The sequence below is a fragment of the Haliotis cracherodii genome, unplaced genomic scaffold (assembly GCF_022045235.1).
Source record: "Haliotis cracherodii isolate W230 unplaced genomic scaffold, xgHalCrac1.p SCAF_13, whole genome shotgun sequence".
NCBI lineage: Eukaryota > Metazoa > Mollusca > Gastropoda > Lepetellida > Haliotidae > Haliotis > Haliotis cracherodii.
Genome location: NW_027266268.1, coordinates 30,784,976 through 30,805,417, shown reverse-complemented (window position 1 = coordinate 30,805,417; position 20,442 = coordinate 30,784,976). Strand labels below are relative to the sequence as shown.

The following is a 20,442-nucleotide window of genomic DNA, read 5'->3' as shown; positions in this document are numbered from 1 at the left end:
AGTTTATGCATTCTTTTTCCATGTTTGTATATGAATGTCCTCATTAATTTGCCCATAACAGCAGAGCCAATGTGGTTTGGATGCACACTGTCTGTATATAGATAGGTTTTGGCAAAATTATTTTTGTCAGTGAAGTAGCTATTGAGGGGTATAAAGTCAAAGCTATTTTCAGCACACATTTGTTCCACTATGTGATTGAGGTTCCAGATATTCCTGTTGTATTTGCGGCCTTGATCATTCAATCTTGGAGGGATACCACAGAAGGCTAGTCTAGCATTTGGGTACTTCTCTGTGTAAGCTTGTTGCAGTCGTTCGACTTGAGGGAGCATATCACATTTCCTGACGCAGTTATTGGACCCAACAAGGCATGTCACTGTTTCGGTCTCAAAGTATCTTTGCTGCTGCTGCACAAATAATATTAAATCTTCATATGTGCCACCTGAGGAGGTCCTGGGCATTTCCTTCACTGTTGATTTTCCTCCTACTTAGGTTCTTCAGTAAGAAATTACCCACAATGAGATGCTGCACTGTAACAGGCAGTTGTCTGCTCCTGGGAGAAGGAGTATTTTCATGGTCAGTTTTGATAGTGAAGCTGACCTCGTCGTCCGGATCATATTCCCCTCCTGCTGGTTGGGACTCTCTCCCTGTTTGTTCGGCTTCTTGTTGCGTAGGTGCAGGGGTAAGAGGGACTTCTTAAGCCTTGGGAGGGGATTCATGACATGGTGGGGGGAGGCTGCTGTGGTAGGAGGGATACTTGTGGCTTGGGGCACATTTTCTGCAGTATCAGGTGACATCAGCATGTGACTTTTGAGGTCAGTTATAATCCGCTCCAGATGGGATATTCTGTCTTGCAGGGCTGTGTTTTCTCTTCTGAGTTTATCCACCCCACAATTCACATCCTTTAGTCTATTTATTTCTTTACTCTGTTGTTGGATATGGTTTCCCATTGTTTTCATGTCTTCTTTTAGTTGTCTTACAGTTTCATCGGCGCCTTTGTATGTTTCACAACATTGATTTGAGCTTACAGATAGCTTTGACTCTAAAGAGTTAGTCACTTCTTGTATTTGATACACCTTCGTTTGCAAGTTTTGGATGGCAAACGTGTTTCTTGCGTCTGATTTCGCAAAGATTGACCGCAGTGTTTTCGTGCTGAAACATGGTGTTTTCCCTTTTGCTTTAATGATCTTTTTCTTCTGATGAAATATTGGAGTGTCCTTGATATCACTTTGCTGGCTGGTGATATTCAGATTGTTGTTGTTGCACATTGTACATTTAAATTTCAGGGTTGGGTTTTGTACGTGCTCGGCATATTCTTCGTCTGTGAAATTGTCACAGGATTGATGGCACCATCCTCCACATGTGTCACACATGATCTGGTGATCCTCATCATCTTGTATATTGCAAACTGGGCATGGATTGTCATTTTTGGTTTGATTCTTCACAAGAAGTTTTTGAAGCGCAATCGATAGCTTATTGCCTTCTCTGATGTCATCTTGTGATAATATGAGCGGTAGGTGAGTATATCGGAATGTGTCAGTGGCTTTTCCATTGACCAAAGCAGAACTGCTTGTGTGGTAGAGGTTGATGGTATACTGTGCATCACAAGGGTTTACCTTATGGATTGTTTCTATTTTGGCCCCACTCTTATCAACACTGAGAATACCGTGGCTGAGGTGATTTGAGAAGAATGCACCACAATTGTGTCTGAATATTTCATAGGTACCAGTATTCATGTCCAAACAAAGACCCCCACCTGTTTCTCTGATCTGTACTGCCTCCCTCTCTGTGGCATCCATCTTGGCCCTGTTTATGGTGTAGGGTTTCTCTCTTGTGGCGCCATCTTTGTCAGTTGTAGCTCCCTGGGTTGGCACTACCATGGAATGATTGTCCATTTTCTTGGTTGTTGATCTTGAGTTAATACTGCAGAATTGTTGTCTTGAGTTCCAGATGATGTTTGTTGTATAGTCTGCACTTGCCCATGTTGTGCTATTTACTTGAAAAGGTACATTTTCTGGAGAGCAGAGTAAAGTTTGACTGTCTCTAGCTACGACCTTGACCCAAAGTTTTGATGAGAGTGCAATATGTGCATATATTGGAAGGAAGTCTGTTGGAGGATGTGCAACAATAAATAAAGCGTCGAAGCATATGCACCAGTAAATGTTTAAAGTGCCTGTAAAATATATATACACCATTTTCGTGTTGGTGGGGTGGAGTGGAATATATGATCAGATCATGTCAATTAACGAGAATACAGCTTTGTGAAATAAAAAAGATGCATTTTTTATTAGTTTGCAAAGAATTTGAATTTTGTAGTCAAGTTACTTCTCGTAGAAAAATACACAACATTAATTCACTATAGACTTGACAAAGCTTTACACTCAGGTTAGCCGATGACCTATTAAAACATTCTTCTTTATACTGTTATATTACCAATGACACGAGAGTACCGTATTTCGTACATATTAAATTATGATTTTGTAGCACACAGGTGAAGAACCTCACCCTTATTAATGGACTTTAATAAACTAGTTATTTTGTCTTTACACCATGCAACACAATGGGATATTGTGTTTAGATCCTCTCAACATTTAGTGATATTTTCAGGGTACGTCCAGTTAAGTCTACATGTGTTTGTGTCGGAATGTGTGTGCATGTGTGTGTGTGTGTGTGTGTGTGTGTGTGTGTGTGTGTGTGTGTGTGTGTGTGTGTGTGTGTGTGTGTGTGTGTGTGTGTGTGTGTGTGTTTGTGCATGTGTGTGTGTGTTTGCATGTGTGTGTAGGTGGGTGCATATCTGGGTTTATTTGTTTGTTGTTTAACGCCGCACTCAGCAATATTCCAGATATGTGACTGCGGTCTTTTAATAATCGAGTCTAGACCAGACAATCCAGAGATTGACATCATGAGCATGGTGTATGGTGCCGACAAACCTAGATTCATAATCAGGTCGCACTAGGATTCAAACCCCAAAACATAGTTGTCTGGCACACAAAGAGACGCAACTCTGTGCAGCGAATTGTGCTGCCTTAAACGACTGGGCTACCTGTGCACCAGGTCGTATTTAGGCATAGCTCTATATCGTTCTCATCGACTACAACCAATATATAACTACAATATATTCACGCATTATCTTCCAAGCGAATATAACGCTTCATTTGCGATGATGTACGAGTGACAGTGACGTGGAGCAATATTCCAGCTATTTGACGGCGATCTGGAAAATGAAAGAATCTGGCCCAGACTAGCTAGCGATTGATATCATCGGCATCAATCTGCGCAATTTGGATACAATGACATACATCAACCAAGTCAGACCACCCGATCCCGTTAGTCGCCTCTTACGAAAAGCATAGTCACCTTTTACTGCAAGCATTAGTTACCCATGGGTTGACGGGTATATTATTAGTAGTAGTGAGGTGAGGTGAGGTGAGGTGAGGTTTAACGTCGCGTTCAAGATTATTGCATTAATGTAACGTGCATGTATGTGTATGTGCTGATTGTTACGGTCCTGACTTGTGGGTTTTATAGTGCTAGACAACTGTTATGCCATGCCGCAGGTTAACATGAATACCTCACTCAGACACAGTATACTGACTCCGAGCCCACCAGTCCTTGGTTTAGCCCCTAAATGCCGAGCGCAAGGCATCGTTTGACGTCGTTTGGTATTAAATCGAAGCCCGGACCTTCCGCTCTACCACTAGACCACAGTAGTAGTAGTAGTAGTAGTAGTAGTAGTAGTAGTAGTAGTGGTGGTAGTAGTTGCTGTTGTTGTAGTGGTTGTTGTGGCGGCGTTGGCGGTGGCACTGTATCATTCTATCAGTCATTGGTTTGACTGTTGCGATGACTGATAGTCAAGAATGAAAGCAGGAGACTTACTTAAAATGTGCTGAACACAGAAACGTGTCAAATATTTTCACAAAGGGAAAACCATAACACCGGTAGAATAGATCTTCAGCAACCCATGTATGCCGTAAAAGGCGACTATGCTTGTCATAAGAGGCGACTGACTGGATCGGGCGGTCAGTCTCGCTGACTTGGTTACTGCATGTCATCGATCCCAATCGCATGGATCAATGCTCATGTTATCAATCGCTGGATTGTCTGGTCCAGACTCGATTATTTACAGACCATCATCATATAGCTGGAATATTACTGAGTGCGGCGTTAAACAACAAATCAACCAAACAAACAACCGACATATTGCTGTATGCACTCGCCAGAAAAGTTTGATTATATATACGACCCATTTACCCATTTTTCTTGTCACAATTCACTATACAACGTTAAAACACAAATCTACACATAAAACCCATGTCTGTTACATTTGATATTAAACATTTTACTGTTAGCATACATACAATATATATCACATTTATTTTATAATCACAAAAAGAGATATTATCAAATGTTTTTACATTGGACATTCCCTTCAATTGTTTTTAAAAATAACTTATTAAAAATGAACACGTTATCAATTTATACAAGTAGGTGGCGCTGTGTTTATGTTGGATTGAGTATGCTTTTATGCCGTTTCTAGCAATATTCCCGCAATATCACGGTGGGGGACACCAGACATGGACTTCACACACTGTGCCCATATGGTGAATCGAACCCGAATCTTCGGCGTGACGAGCGAACGCTTTCACCACTTAGCTATCCCACCGCGCTGCTTCTAAAGAAATCGTAACAAGTTTTAGTTCAATACATTGATTGATATGAAATGCCAGCCGGTTATGACAATCATTAAAAAACATAACTACGATAGCAGCACTGATCATGGACGTTGAAATATGGGGCCATTTACACCAAATTCACGAATGATCAACTACTAATTAAATTAGATTACTGTCGAAACACTGTGTGTGCAATGGTTTGAGACATGATGTGGATTTCCATTGTCCAGGAATGCTTGTTTCTCGACTAATGCACGCTCAACATGTCCTGCTGGAGCGTCGTTGCATAACACTGTCCGATGGGGTTGGAGGCTTGTGACGTTTCACAGGGCTCTGTTGTTCAAAACGCTTGCGATTTGACAAAATGCTTGAGCTTCACGAGATTAAATCATTGTACACACTTTCAGCTGACTTGTCACTGAACACATTAATAGTCCCCGGGCACGTGCTTGTTGGCTTGACTGGGGTTAGGGGAGCAGCCATTTGATTTTCGGGGGAGGGTGGTAACTTTCTCAAATAATAATCAAGGCCCTGTTTACTGGGGGACATATGTGCCATTTTCTTGTAGACGGTATGTATTGAATAGTATATTCATGTTTATGTTTAAGTTGAAAAAAGTAACTCAACTCCTAAACATGATTAATTCTGATCGCAAACCAAAGTCCCCCCCCCCCCCCCCCTTTAAATCAAATGGTTGCTTCCTAAGGGCGTACTATATAACGTGAATACTTCCACAGCTGCTCGCGCATGTCGTTTATCGCTTCGCTCTCCAAAGTCTCTCATCGCAATTATTATTATTATTATCAGCATGTTCAATTTCTTAAGTTCTCTAGGTTTGACTCAGCAGGCCCCGCAGGCCCCACCGGCTCCGCAGGCCCAGCAGGTACCCCCGGGACCACAGGGATCGCAGGCTCAGGCCCAGCAGACACCCCAGGCCAACCAACTACCACATGCCGGGAACCGGACTTCGTCGATGTCGTCGACGTCGTCAACGCCATTTGTGACCCCGATGACGACCACACCGGCGACCACAAGACGGACAGCAGTGGCACGTCATCGGGGGGCGACGCAAATAAATGTGAGTAGGCACAGAAAGTTTTATTGAATATTCCTGCCTCAACCTGTTCTATGCAGGCCTTCTAGTTCTACGTGTATGCAGGCCTTCTTGTTCTATGCAAGCCTTCTAATTCTATGCAGGCCAACTCCGACTTACTCGCATGTGTCCTATGTATATAACGGCTGTGTTCTATCAAAATTGGGTGAGTCAGAAAGTTTTTTACGCCGATTTAAAAACGACGTGCACAAAATATATCAACGTGTGGAATCGAACATCAGCTTAGACGGCAGGTGGCTAAAACCTCACATCAAAGGTTGTATCTCAACTCCGTAGATGGATGCCTAAGATATCAGTCACTTGATTGTCTGGTCAAGACTCGATTATTTGCAGACCGACGTCACATAGTGCTGATTTTAGTTGTTAAAAGACGAGTAAATAGTTTGTAATTCTGTATCGTGTGCATAAACTTTGAATATATCAGTATTATAATTGCAATTTGCTGACATCTTTTATTTGTTGTCTGGCAGCTGGTTCAAGCTGAGGTTATCCAGCTGCGGGAAGAAGTCCGGAGACTCCGGGAGGAGAACAGGCTGCTTAAAGTGGAGAACGGGCAACTGAAAGCGAATGTAAGTCAGACACACCAATGTGAACAACATAATAGTTTTATGATGGCGAGTCCCCATGATGTTGACAGTACAGTGTGATACCTCTTGTCTGCACAATAACGTTGTTTTGTTTGTTTGTGGTTTAACGACACTAGGCAATATTCCAGCTATATGACGGAGGTCTGTTAATAATCGAGTCTGGACCAGACAATCCAACGATTGACATCTGCATTGATCTACAACCTTGGGATGATATGCATCCTCCAAGGCAGCGAGCTTGACCAAAACCGTTCCCGTTAGTCGCCTCTAACGACAAGCATGAGTTGCTGAAAACCTATTCTCTTCATGCGTCTTATGATGGCGAGTCACAGGTCGTACAGACAGTGTTGGTGATACGACTTCTGTCCGCACAATCAGACCGCTAGATATACTCTTCGACTATTAATATAACTACCAGATGAATTTAAATCAGCTCTCGGAATTTAATAGTGATTGGGTTTTGTATTTGCAAATACGTTGTGGACACATATGAATAATTTTGAACGGGTACATATGCATATAATGACGTAGTACATTGATGGAATAGTAAGAGATTGTTAAGAAACGCGTGCACATGCATTTGTATTCTTGTGGACATGTACTTCGGAAACGAGCTAAGGCAAAATGAAGGGTCTCACATTCAGTTCATGACTTTTATTGATGTCTAATCACCCATGAAGATCCGGGTTTTAATAGGTCTTCAGCAACCCATGTTTGTTGTAAGGGGTGGCTTTGCTTGAAAAAGGCGACTAACAGGATAGCGTGGTCAGGGTCCATGACTTGGTTGATGCATGTCATCGTATCCTAATTGTGTGGAGCGATGCTCATGCTATTAATCTGTTCCAGACTCGATTATTTACATACTGCCGTCATATAGCTGGATTATTGGTGAGTGCAACGAAACAAAACATTCTTTAATCTCGACCTGTTGGTATTCCGGGTAAGAATATAGGTCCCGCGCAACTTTGTTGTAGGAGGCGACTTAATGGTCGGATGGTCAGGCTCGTATATATGGTTCATTGCATGTTATCGTATATCAATTGCGTGGATTAATCTCTGTATTGTTTGGCCCGACTCGATTATTAATATATTGACCTCAAATAGCTGCAATATTGCTGAAACAAGCGGCATAAAGCCATACTCACTCACTGCACATGCCCTAAAAAAAACAATTTCACCCCAAGAGTGCGGCGTTAAACGTCAAAAGATATCTAGGCGTTGTTGAAGTGTCGGGGTTAAAGCTGTTTTTTTTTATCAAGGTCATATATTGCTAAATTATACAAGCATACAATTCCTTGACAAAACAAAATATATGTTTTAGAGTTGATAATAAACGTGCTTATTTGGGGAAAAAAACATTAGTTTGGACCACCTAGAGTTTCTGTCTTCATGCGATATACAATATTCATAACGAGCAAGTGCACCGTCAGTGTGTATGTATACACGTAAATAACGCTAGCTGTTTACATTACTTTGTTTCCCACAGTCTCGCAGCACGTCAACGCCCTCAGCAACGCCCTCAGCAACATGGACAGCACCGTCAACAACGTCTGTAGCAACATGGACAGCACCGTCAACAACGTCTGCAGCAACATGGACAGCACCGTCAACAACGTCTGCAGCAACATGGACAGCACCGTCAACGTCCACATCGACAGCACCGGTACCAGTGGCAGGAACGGCAGCGACTTCTGTCACAATGGCGACCCAGACTGTGCCAACAGTGAGTGTGCTCAAATTCAGTTAGTTATATATAGTATAGTATAGTTATATAACTCACTCTCGCCACATAAACTAACATGCCTGAATTAATTGCCCTTGACCACCATCGGATATTCTGTATCTACCCCGACAAAAACAACCCGTGGGAATGCCGGGTTAGAATTATTAGTGCCCAACACTCTGTTCAGGGCGATGTGGTTGATTGTGTCTCAATGTACCCCAAAGGCTTGGACCGTTCCTCACAATATCGTTTACAAGATTGCCTGGAGCAGATTCGATTATTTATAGGCCGCCGTCATATTGCTGGAATATTGCTGAGTTTGGCGTTAAACAACAACAAATCTATATAAACACCACATGTGGTAATTCCGGTCACAATAGGCCCTGTGTACTTGTACAAGCAGATTGAAATTTTCATTGGGTGGTCAGGTTCTCACCTCGTTGCTTGTCATCCAACCCGATGGAGCTGATGGTTGATGGTTTCCCTGTATATGCGGTTTGCCGGGTAACTTGTCCACACTTCACCGGTCGTCATCCAAAAGCTAAATGCTGCATGTGACGATGCAATTATGCCATAATAAAGTAGAATTCATCTCTCCTAAATATCTGGGTAATGACTGCACAAGAAAATGTAACCAAGAATTAAATCTACGTTCAAAACTTCTTTGAAACAACACCGCCCTCCAAACACCCCCGGGGGCACGGGTGGTCCAGTCGTCTAAGGCGCCGCGATTCGCTGTGCAGAGTTGCGTCCCTTGGACAAGCCAGAAACTTATGATTGTGGGTTCGAATCCCGGTTCGCCCCAATTATGTTTCTAGGTTTGTCAGCACCATACCCGTGCTCGGGGGTTTCACCGAAGTGGTAAACGTCTGAGACCTGCATCACTTCGGGCTTTCCTCCCACATTAAGCTGACACGCCGTGATATAACTGAAATAATGTTAAAAGGGGCGTTAAACCCAACTCACTCACTCACTCACTCCAAACACCCCCATCCCATCAAAGAAACAAACAAAAACACACAAAAAAGCAAGCAAGCAACAAGCAAACAAGCAAACAAAACAGGACTCCTCACATGTCAGTTATTTATCTCTTTATAACATACTTTTGCACTGTACTTATATTTGCATTGGGTATTTTTCTTTCACTCAGACACAAGATTTGAACCAGAGAAGGGCGGACAGGCGCAGGCAGAGGAACGCACTGAGGTTGCAGCAACAGCAGCAACAGAGACAACAGCAGCAACAACAGCATCGGGCAGAGCAACACAGATTGGCGAGAGAGAGGCAACAACGGCAACAACAACAGCAACAGCAGCAACAGCCGTACCAGGAGCTGTTGCGTCTTTTGGACGAAGCTCAGAGGACTTCGGTGAGATTATATTTCATCATCTGTTATTAATTGAGATTTCATGCTAATACTGACTTCCGTACACAAAGATTGTAGAACTTCTGGACTATCAAGGACCGACTTGCATTTTGCCATACCTCCTTGATGCAATTACATTAGTCACTCCTAATGCGCTGTCAATCCAATGTGACATAATACGTTATACTGTTAAATTGTCATAGACCCGTGAAAATCCGGGTTAGAATAGGTCTTCAGCAACCCATGCTTGCCGTAAAAGGCGACTTTGCTTGTCGTAAAAGGCGACTAACGGGAACAACATGGATGTTGATATGATTTATTTACTATATTCCTGATAACAGTGACTGCCCCTTAAACTAGATCCTGATTTCACATTGAGCTGATACTTCACCATAATACATATATACTCGGACAATATACCCCATGCCACTCTCCACCATAGGAACGTGATATATGACTTATAGCCTTATCATATATATTCCTGGTAAGTAGCACTCTAACCCTTGGCTTGGGCGGTCGGGTAGCCTAGTGGTTAAAGCGTTCGCTCGTCACGCCGAAGACCTGGTTCGATTCCCGACATGGGTACAATGTGTCCTCCGCCGTGAAATTGCTGGAATATTGCTAAAAGCGGCGTAAAACCCTTGGCTAGAGTAACAATATGATAATTTTTATTTTCATTGCAGAAGAGGGGCCGCGTTCGGAAGCCGGCAGGCGTGACACAGATGGCGTTGGGAGGAGGGATGACAAGTAAGTTCGCTGACTTGGTTGATGGATGTCACCGTAATCCAATTGCATGGATCGAAGCGCCTGCTGTCAATCACCGGATTGTCTGGTCCAGACTCAATTGATTACAGACCTGTAATGTAGCTGGAATATTGCTAAATGCGGCGTTAAACAACAACCAAAATCTCTTTTCACAGAATTTCTACTGACTGCTTCCACCACTATACCTTCTTCCATATGTTCACTGAGTAACCTAGGAAAACATATGGTAACCTAGGTTCCAGGGTAGAATAGATCTTCAGCAACCCATACTTGCCGTAAAAGGCGACTAACGGGATCAGGTGGTCATGCTCACTGACTTGGTTGATACATGTCATTGATCCCAATTAAGTGGATCGATGCTCATAATGTCAATCAATGGATTGTCTGGTCCGGATTCGATTATTTACAGACCGCCGTCATATCACTGGAATATTGGTGAGTGCGGCGTTAAACAACAAACAAACAAACAAACTGAGTAACCTAGGGCAGAAGAGGTAACACGTACCTATGCGTGTTGTCGAATAAAATGACGACCAGTCAGTGTGATTGTACCTGTGTACTCATCCCATTGACCACTGTTTGCATATCAGTCAAATATTAGTATTGTACTATTGTTGACCCACTCACTTACATTCCTACATGCAACGGTAACTGTGCCTCCCTTAGACGTCCCACATGCCTATGAACGTGTTCGAATCCTGGTTTGCCCTGGTTGTTTCATGGTTTGTCAGCACCATACCCTTGTTTACTGAAGTGGTAATGTTTGAGACATGCATCACTGCTGGCTTTGCCCAAACATCAAGCTGTTCTGTCCACTAAAACAATACCTCAACATATTGTCACATGAATATACTTGAATACTCACTCACTATACATGTTTACAGACTTCTGAAGAAGTTCTCTCCCCACCAACACAATACATCGAATGGTTAAACATGCAACTGTGTGAATGGCCAATACGATACGTTCTCGTCAAAAGGAACTATTTGATTTTTATATAAGATAGGTGTGTGAAGAGTATTGTTTTTCAAACAATAACCTGTTGACCACTTGTACTACTGAGGACGGTGAATCTGTGGATTTCTGCAGGGTTTAAAAACATTCCAAAATTTAACTCTGAATGTATGTTGAGTGATACGGGAATTGTTTGAAGACTTTGTTTGTTTGAAATTGTGCTTAAATATGCTCAAAATTGTCAAGTTGTCGTTTTAAATGTCTCTAAAATTATTTTTTTTGACGATTTACATACAAGATTAATGTTTCTTTCGTAGGTATATGTAGATTCTTGCAGAAGTAGATAGGTGTGTATGTTTTGTACGTAATAGATGTACTCACCCTGGTGTTTTTATTGCCTGTTTTTGGGGCGGTCGGGTAGCCTAGTGGTTGAAGCGTTCGCTCGTCACGCCGAAGACTCGGGTTCGATCCCCGACATGGTACAATGTGTGAAGCCAATTTCTGGTGTCCCCCGCCGTGATATTGCTGGAATATTGCTAAAATCGGCGTAAAACCGAACTCACTCATTATTGCCTGTTTTTACAAATAGTAACGACATTTTCCTTGCACTTCAGGTGTCGTAACGAAGGACCAGGTCGCTTTTCTCAGGAAAAGGCGACGATAGCCAATGTCACCGACCTCAGTATCAGCCTCGGGTGCCGTCCATCCCAAGCTGCCATTGGTCTTACCATCAACAGGCCAGCGGTCAACGAATAATCCATCCTTCGGTCCACCTGGTGTTGCCTCTCAAATGCAGTAAGTTAAAAGGAGCTATGTACGAATATCTTTTTTTTATAGGAAGTAATTCTTTAAGGCAAGACCAGTGAAGATCCAGGAAGGGAATAGGTCTTCAGCAACCCATGCTTGCTGTAACAGGCGACTGTGCTCGTCGCACGAGGCGACTACCGAGATCAATATCATCGTATCCCAATTTCGTGGATCACTGCTCATAATATCAATCACTAGATTGTCTGGTCGAGACTTGAGCATTTACCGACCCCCGTCATATAAGCTGGAATATTGCTGAGAACGTGTGCCATTATCTTGAATCAAAATTGAATTTCTGCTATATATCCCACTTCAACGGCTGTTAGTTCGTCCACAATTTTGGCCACAATGAATTGGATTGTCATATTTGTTTATGAAAGTGATTGAATAATTCAGAAATTAACACAATATTGTTTCTTCTTCAGGTGTGTTGACAGGCTACCTTCTCAATACCTGCCAATTGCACCGCTTCATGTGCAGGAATTTATACCTTCTGATATACTATGATCCTATCACCTAAAGTCCAAAACATAATTTGCAAATCTGAACATCTTCATGTCATCAGTATCTGAAAATACGTCCAAACCTTGGTACAACGTCCTGATCTTGACACATTCGTTCACTTACAAGTCCCTGATGGTCTCCGTGTGTACTTCCCGATAACTCGGCAGCTCTGAGGTGTTGAGGGGTGTTTCATGTTTCATGGCTCAAATTTTATACCTGAAACACCCGCTAACACCTCTTAGTTGAACGGTGACTCGGTTTTATTCACAAACATCTTCTCGGTTACTTGTATTTGGAGAAGTTTGTGCTCACATACAAATGAACGTGTCCGATCTCACTGGGCAGTCTGAAAAAGTGCCTTTGTTTAAAAATAAATGTCATTTAGTATCATAAATATTTCGAGTTAAAGAGGGACGTTCCTAATCATGTGCGGTGCTATGGTAGGTAGGATGTTAGCAGTCTACCACTCAACAAAGTGACAGGTGAGTTTGCTTAGTTGATAGTTAAAAGTGAGACTCACTTGTAGACACTCTTTCAAATAACTTTCTAAAGAAGTCAAGACCTTCTTCCCATCTATTTACATAACATCCCTTTGGTAAATTATGTTCCAAATATTTGTTCCTGCTGTGTATGAAATGACATCTGATCACAATCTGTAATTTACAGGTATCCTTGCCGAAGTTGTACACTGCACCTGTCTACCACATCTGCCTACCACACCTGTCTCCGCTCTTGTCTATGGTGAGTATAGGAACGCTAGATCGCTGCCATTTTACCAGATACTTTATATAAACAATATATGATAGAAACCTATGATCGTGTGTTCGAATCCTGGTTCGCCCTTCGACCTGTGGATTTTATGCCGAGTACAAAAGCGTATCAAAATGAAAACTCAATGTATGTCGAGTGTGATAAGGAAGTTCTTTGAAGAGCTTGCTTTCTTGACATGTGCTGAAATAATTCAATATTCAAGCAGTCTTTCTGAATATTTCAGTTGCCTTCTTCACTGCCTCAATTGTCACCATCCTGCCTCGGTTGCCGCCTTCCTGCCTCGGTTGCCACCATCCTCAGTTGCCGCCTTCCTGCCTCGGTTGCCATCATCCTCAGTTGCCGCCTTTCTGCCTCAGTTGCCGTCTTTCTGCCTCGGTTGCCATCATCCTCAGTTGCTGCCTTCCTGCCTCAGTTGCCGCCTTCCTGCCTCGGTTGCCATCATCCTCAGTTGCCGCCTTCCTGCCTTGGTTGCCATCATCCTCAGTTGCCGCCTTCCTGCTTCAGTTGCCGTCTTTCTGCCTCGGTTGCCATCATCCTCAGTTGCCGCCTTCCTGCTTCAGTTGCCGCCTTCCTGCCTTGGTTACCATCATCCTCAGTTGCCGCCTTCCTGCCTCAGTTGCCGCCTTCCTGCCTCGGTTGCCATCATCCTCAGTTGCCGCCTTCCTGCCTCGGTTGCCATCATCCTCAGTTGCCGCCTTCCTGCCGCAGTTGCCACCATCCTGCCTCAGTTGCCACCAGCCTCAAGGTACTTTACCCGACATGCAATAAGCAAACAGCCTTAACTTGGCAAGACTTGGTTATTAAATTCGTCCAACCTCAAGACCGTACCACGGTCTCAGTAACAAGTCACCACACAAACAAAAGCTCCAGCTGTCAGTTGTCTCGCCGTCAACAAGCTTAATATTTCAAAAAGTTGGTGTTAGTACATTCTTGCAGAACTGTATACGTATGTATGTTGGACAAGTAATAAATGTTCCCACTCTGTTTTAATTGCCTCGTTCTACACATGTTAACAAAAAGCTCCTTATCATATCAGGTGTCGATACGAAGGACCGAGACGCATCTTTTAGAAAAGGGTGGCAATAGGTCACCAGCCTCGGTTGCAAGTCTAAGCTGCCATCGATCCTCAGTTGCCAAAAGCCTCAGCCCCAGGCTGCCATTGGTTTACCATCAACAGACCAGCAGTCAATGACTCATTCCTCCAGTCAGCGACCACGTCATCCAGATGCAGTAAGTAAAACTGAAGTCATAAACGAATCATTTACACTATAGCACTTAATCCTTATGTACAAAGATTGAATTTCCAGCATGTTAGTGCCTGTAAAGTGATTGCATAATTCTGAAATTAACAGAATACTTTTTCTTCAGGTGTGATAAGTCTACCTTCTCCAACACCTCTGCCAATTACACCGTTCATGGTCAGAAATTGATTCCTTCTTATATACGCAACCCGTGATCATATGATCCGATGAAGTGTAGATTTAAACAGTTTCAAATTTTATGTTAACTTGAGCCAGACACTGCATCGTATCGCGAAAGCATAAAACTATTTCGGCAAATTACACATTTCCAGCCTGATCCAAGATGACATCTCAATATCTTGGTGATATCAGTATCTGGTTTTGTATGTAAACCTAGCACGATCGTCCGCTTGCAAGTCCCTGATGCTGTACGTGTGTACTTCCCGATGACTCGGCAGCTCTGAGGTGTTGAGGGGTGTTTTATGTTTCATGGCTCATATTCCAACCTGAAACACCCGCTAACACCTCCTAGTTGAACGGTGACTCGGTTTTATTCACAAACATCTTCTCGGTTACTTCTCGTCTCCGATCTCACTGGGGAGTCTGAAAAAGTACCTTTGGTTAAAACTAAAAACATCAACAAAATATTTTATTTAGTATCATTAAATCGTTGAGTTAAAGGGGGATATTCCTAATCATGTGCGGTGCTATGGTATGATGTTGGCAGAATCAGTCTACCACTAAAATTGATGTCTGCTCAACAGAAAGTGACAAGGTAAGATTCATACTATTTATGATGGTTAAAAGTGTAAGACTGTTCTAACAACTTTCTGAAGTCAAGACCCCATACCTATCTTTTTACATAACACCCCCTTGGTAAATTATGTTCCGAGTACTTGTTCCTTGTGTGTATGCAATGACATCTGTAAACAATCTGTAATGTCCAGGTACCCTTGCCGAAGTTGTACACTGCACATGCCTACCACACCTGCCTACCACACCTGCCTACCAGACCTGCCTACCAGACCTGCCTCCGCTCTTGTATATGGTGAGTACTACTATACGAGATCGCTGCCAGTTTACCGGATATTTTTACATACTCAATCAACTTTTTCTCCCTGAGACGTCCCAGAAACCTATGCTCGAATCCTGGTTTGCCCTTAGACCTGTGTAATTTCCGGCTTTCCTCCATTATCAAACTTTCTCTGCTCACTACGAAAATACCTCGAAATATTTTTAAATGGATCAAATTTCGTGGATTGTGTATGAAGCATACCAATTCAAATATCTAACTATAATTGAATTCTCTCGTCAAAGAGGAACAGGTTTCACGTATGAGATTATGGGGGTTTGGAAAATTTCTAAATTTACAAATCACAATAACATGTGTTGATAACATACATCTGAGGACTGTTATGTGGATATATGCAGAGTGTAAAAGCGTATAAAAAACTCCATGTATGTCGACTGTGACGAGGGAATCGTTTGAACAACTTGTTTGACATGCTGAAATAACGCAGTAAACAAGCTGTCCTTCCAAATATTTCTTTGAATTAAAAATATGATTTTCAAACATTACTTTGCTTCAAAAGTTGGTGTTGATAAATTCTTGCAGGAATATCTTAGTACATATGTTACATGAAGGGTAAACTAAGACGTTGAAGAAGTAACAGATGTTTCCATCCTGCCCTGTGTTTCGTTGATAGTTAAAAGTGTGAGACTCACTTCCAGACAGACTGTTCCAAACAATTTTCTTGACGTACAAAATCTTCTACCTGTTTCCCTTTCATGATGGTCTATTCAATTCTTACATATTGTTCCTGTGTGTATAAAATGACCTCACAATCTGTACATGTACAGGTACCCTTGATTGAGCTGTACACCGCACCTGTCTGCCACAGCTGTACACCACACCTGTCTGCCGCAGCTGTACACCACACCTGTCTGCCACACCCATCTCCGTTCTAATCAATGGTGAGTTTATGAACTCAAGGTCGCTGCAATTTAACCGGACACTTATGTCAGTAGGTTAATAATGATATCAACACAGTGATAAATCATATTCTCCATTAGGGCAAGGATATTGTTGCAATTGCTTTCATTAATTCTCACTGAACCAATCAGCCTGGATTAGAAACTATATATATTATGTAATTCCATTGTCCCACTGTTTGCGAAGCATCCTATAGAAACGTCAGGTCAACTCATTGTTCGCATATTTAGTTTGATCAGAAAGTATTGAGAATGAAAACACTGTAGATTTATTAAGTTACAGACCAAGAGACCAACAAATACGGCTTTCCTAAAGCTACAAAAAACAAACTATTCAATATTTTGCCAGACAACATTTTCCTAATACATGCTTCATTGCGGCGGCTTGCCTGTCAAGGAAGTTAGAAATTCTTGCGTCATACTGTCCCAATATCTCACCAATTCTTCTTTCATATCGCATGTATTTTGGATATTTATTTATTGTTATTGTCCTTCATGATTCCCCAAATATTTTCATTGAGTTCAGGTCAGGACTGCAACTGGGCCATTTCAAAAGTGTAACATTTTGACTTTTTCTCCTACAGGCACTTCCTAGGAAAACCAATGGACGAGTTTGGACTCGCCCAGCTTCTTTCATCCACGATGCATATGAACTCTCAAGGACTGGAGTGGCCAAAAAGCCATGCTGCTCCAACCCGCAATTGTCACACCGAAGACTACAACACGAGAATCAGTATAATTATAGTCAGCACATGTATCAATTGATATCCATATAGACAACATCCTTGGTAACTAAGTCGTTCTTCAATTCAAAGCAGTTCTCCTTGTTAAGTTACAGAGAGAATAGGTCTTAAGCAACTCATGCTAGCCGTAAGAAGCGACAGTGCTTGTCTTAAGAGGCAACTAACGGGGTCGGGTGGTCAGGCTCGCTGACTTGGTAGATGCATGTCATCGTATTACAACTGCGTCGATCGATGCATATGTCAATCACTGGATTTCTTGGTCCAGGCTCGATTATTTACAGACCGCCGTCATATAGCTGGAATATTGCTGAGTGCGGTGATAAATACAAACAAACATCATCCATATTGTATTACCACTTTCTTCTCATAAACCGCCCTATGAAATTTACCCTAGTTTCTATCCGGAGGATGTATATATACAGGCGTAGTTGAGCCATGCTATCCTGGATGTATACATTCGTCTGTCATTCTAAACAAGCATACAGCAAGCGTTAATGTTTTGCCATAGTTTTGAAATCTAAAGCCACAAAGATCAAAGGTTATTGTTTATATGTTGGGGTACACACTGGTTTCCGTCATGCTTCAAATCCTGTCTGCATTTGCCATTCATATTAAAACTTTATTTCGGCCTGTCAGAATGAATATATACAGATGTGGTTGAGCCATGCTGCTCTGGATGTATTCATTTGATACTTCTAAATAATCCAATGGATTCTTCAAACTATGAGTGCATGCAGGGGTATCAAACCATAAGTAAACTGTACAGATCAGTCAAAGAGTTTCAATCGAAACGTTCAACAGATCGAGGGTCACATTTAGCCGCTGTCATTGTAAATTAAAGTTTGCTGGGTTGGGTTCGATTGCTAACATGGTCACAATGTTGTCTGCTTATCTGATATTATTGAATGCTGCTGAAAGCGGCCATTATCCACAAACACGTGACAAACACAAACATAGTTTGTCCTATTGCCTTCATTGTGTCTGAATGATTGTGTATTATCATTGTTTACATAAATCTGATTGTAAAATCTAGTAAGAACACATGGCTGTGTAAAATGTGTGATTACTTGGTGCGTTCCATCACAATACTTGTAAATTTGTTTTGAATAAAGTTACAAAATTAGCTCTAATGGCTCTATCATGTTGTCAACTTGTCACCTGATGGCGTCGCAATTTGCTGTCACGTCCTTTTCGTGCCTGGATTCGAAACTTCAATTTGTAAGCACCACACCCGTGCAGACTGGTTTTACTAGTCCTAGGCGTGTACGACCTGCATCAATTTGGTATTTCCTACAACACGAAGTTGACACGCCGTCTTTATGACTGAAGTAATGTTGAACAAGGTGTTAACCCACTAAATGGGGTCCCTGACTATCCTGCAGTGGTTTTCATTTTGACAGCAAATCTTCCTATGTTGGGATAAGAATTTTCTTTCACAAATGTCGAAATGCCGCCAATCAAGACCTACAGCATGGCAGAATACAAAGAAACGTTCTTTATATGATGGCTTCGTTCAACTGCCAAGTCTGACGACATCACACTGAAACCTCGCTACTAGTATTAATTTTCATAGATAAGGGAGAAGGTCACAGGTAAATGAGGTTTGCACACAATGTAAAGATTTAAACCGAGAATTAATAATAATTATGGTGTGACTCACTTGACTTTCTGGTTCAGACCGCCGTCATATAGCTGGAATATTGGTGATTTGATAAGTGCCCTTGACAAAATAAAACCGAGACATATTTCACCAAATAGTTTCAGCAAATTCTATCCATTTATTATTTACATTGCCTATGAGTGAGTGACGGAGTAAATGCTTTGAACAGTTTTACAGTAACATTCGCCTAGAAATATGTAATGTATATCTACATTACTATAGATTTCCATGCGAATAGTCATTTGTTGAAATCATATTGTAGTTTTATGACGTTTATTTTAAGAAATTAGACATAAGACATACTATATAACAATGCAGAAACTGAAATCAATAACTAATAACAGTTTTGTAACTGATCCACGGCAATAGTTTTATAAAAATACTATTTTAGTTGCTTTCTCAGCTTCTCTCTATCTTACGTTTGTTTATTGAGTTGTAACACCACCCTTCCTTCAGGGCGCGTCCCTCTGTCTCCCGTTACCGGGTATGGGGTTTGTCCATGATATCCGTTTTAAGAAACAATTGAGCAGACGAAATGACCAAACAGTACGTTGGTATTTTCAATAAAATAATATTTAGGCCTTCACCACTGTATATGAAGCACGGTATTTAATAAAAATAAAGGTGATTTTTGCTGACCAAACAAGAAATCCCTACGTATATTCTAGACGATTCCTTCACTTTGAGATTTTCATCCTACCGGGGCCAGCGTCAAATGCCAGAGGTTTATTACTATAAGACGTGATCTTTGGTAACTCAAGCCGCAACAGGAAATCATGCCACAAGTAACTGAAGCACGCACACACAAATATGTAAGTGTGTGTGTGTATAACAGTGTATTTTACCTTTGGAATCAAGAATCACGAATTTTTTCAAAAATCAAGAATCAAGAATTTTTATTGTACAAAACACCCTCGTAGGGCAGGGTACAAACTATCTAGATATGGAATAAATATAACTATCAACATGAGAGGTAGATATACATTTTGTACTATATATATATAAATATTACATATTATTTCATTCATAGTGTATAAATATTTATATATATATGAGGTGGCTGGCAGCGTGTACTTTAATGATGCTGATACTGTATAGATAGGGCATAATAATCATAGGGTCATATCTAGATGTTGTCTATAAGTGAGGTTCTTTTAATAAACATGTCGGAGATAATTTGTAAAACACATTTTGCTCTTTCAGGACAGGGGTTCAGGATATTTGCTAAGATTTTATTATCATTTTGGCAGTTTTGTAAGTCTAGTGTTCGAAGAAGTATCTGCCTTTCATTCTGATAATTTGGACAGTACAAAAGGAAGTGTTTCTCATCTTCTATCTTATTTAGGTTACATAATTTACATATTCTCTGGTCGACAGGCGTGTTAGTGTATCGGCCTCTTTCAATCTCCAGATTATGGCAACTGAGTCTTAATTTGGTTAAAGCTAATCTATGATCTTTACATTTTACAGCTGAAACATACTTCTTAAGTTCAAATTTATCTTTAATAAGTCCTAGATGCCTAAGTTTGTGGGGGTTATCAGTGT

General features: G+C 41.5%; 1 protein-coding gene across 1 annotated transcript in view; it reads left to right on the top strand.

Moving 5' to 3' along the window:
* LOC139458614 (streptococcal hemagglutinin-like) overlaps positions 1-17,259 on the top strand; it is a 71,214-nt gene extending 53,955 nt beyond the window's left edge. Inside the window, exons 24-34 of the mRNA XM_071240036.1 lie at positions 5,518-5,748; positions 5,868-5,929; positions 6,255-6,357; positions 7,858-8,094; positions 9,245-9,463; positions 10,144-10,207; positions 11,794-11,916; positions 13,485-14,006; positions 14,630-14,679; positions 16,404-16,476; positions 17,079-17,259. Coding sequence (XP_071096137.1) covers positions 5,518-5,748; positions 5,868-5,929; positions 6,255-6,357; positions 7,858-8,094; positions 9,245-9,463; positions 10,144-10,207; positions 11,794-11,916; positions 13,485-14,006; positions 14,630-14,679; positions 16,404-16,476; positions 17,079-17,259 — 1,865 coding nt within the window. The remainder of the gene's footprint in view (positions 1-5,517; positions 5,749-5,867; positions 5,930-6,254; positions 6,358-7,857; positions 8,095-9,244; positions 9,464-10,143; positions 10,208-11,793; positions 11,917-13,484; positions 14,007-14,629; positions 14,680-16,403; positions 16,477-17,078) is intronic.
* The last annotated feature ends 3,183 nt before the right edge of the window (positions 17,260-20,442 follow it).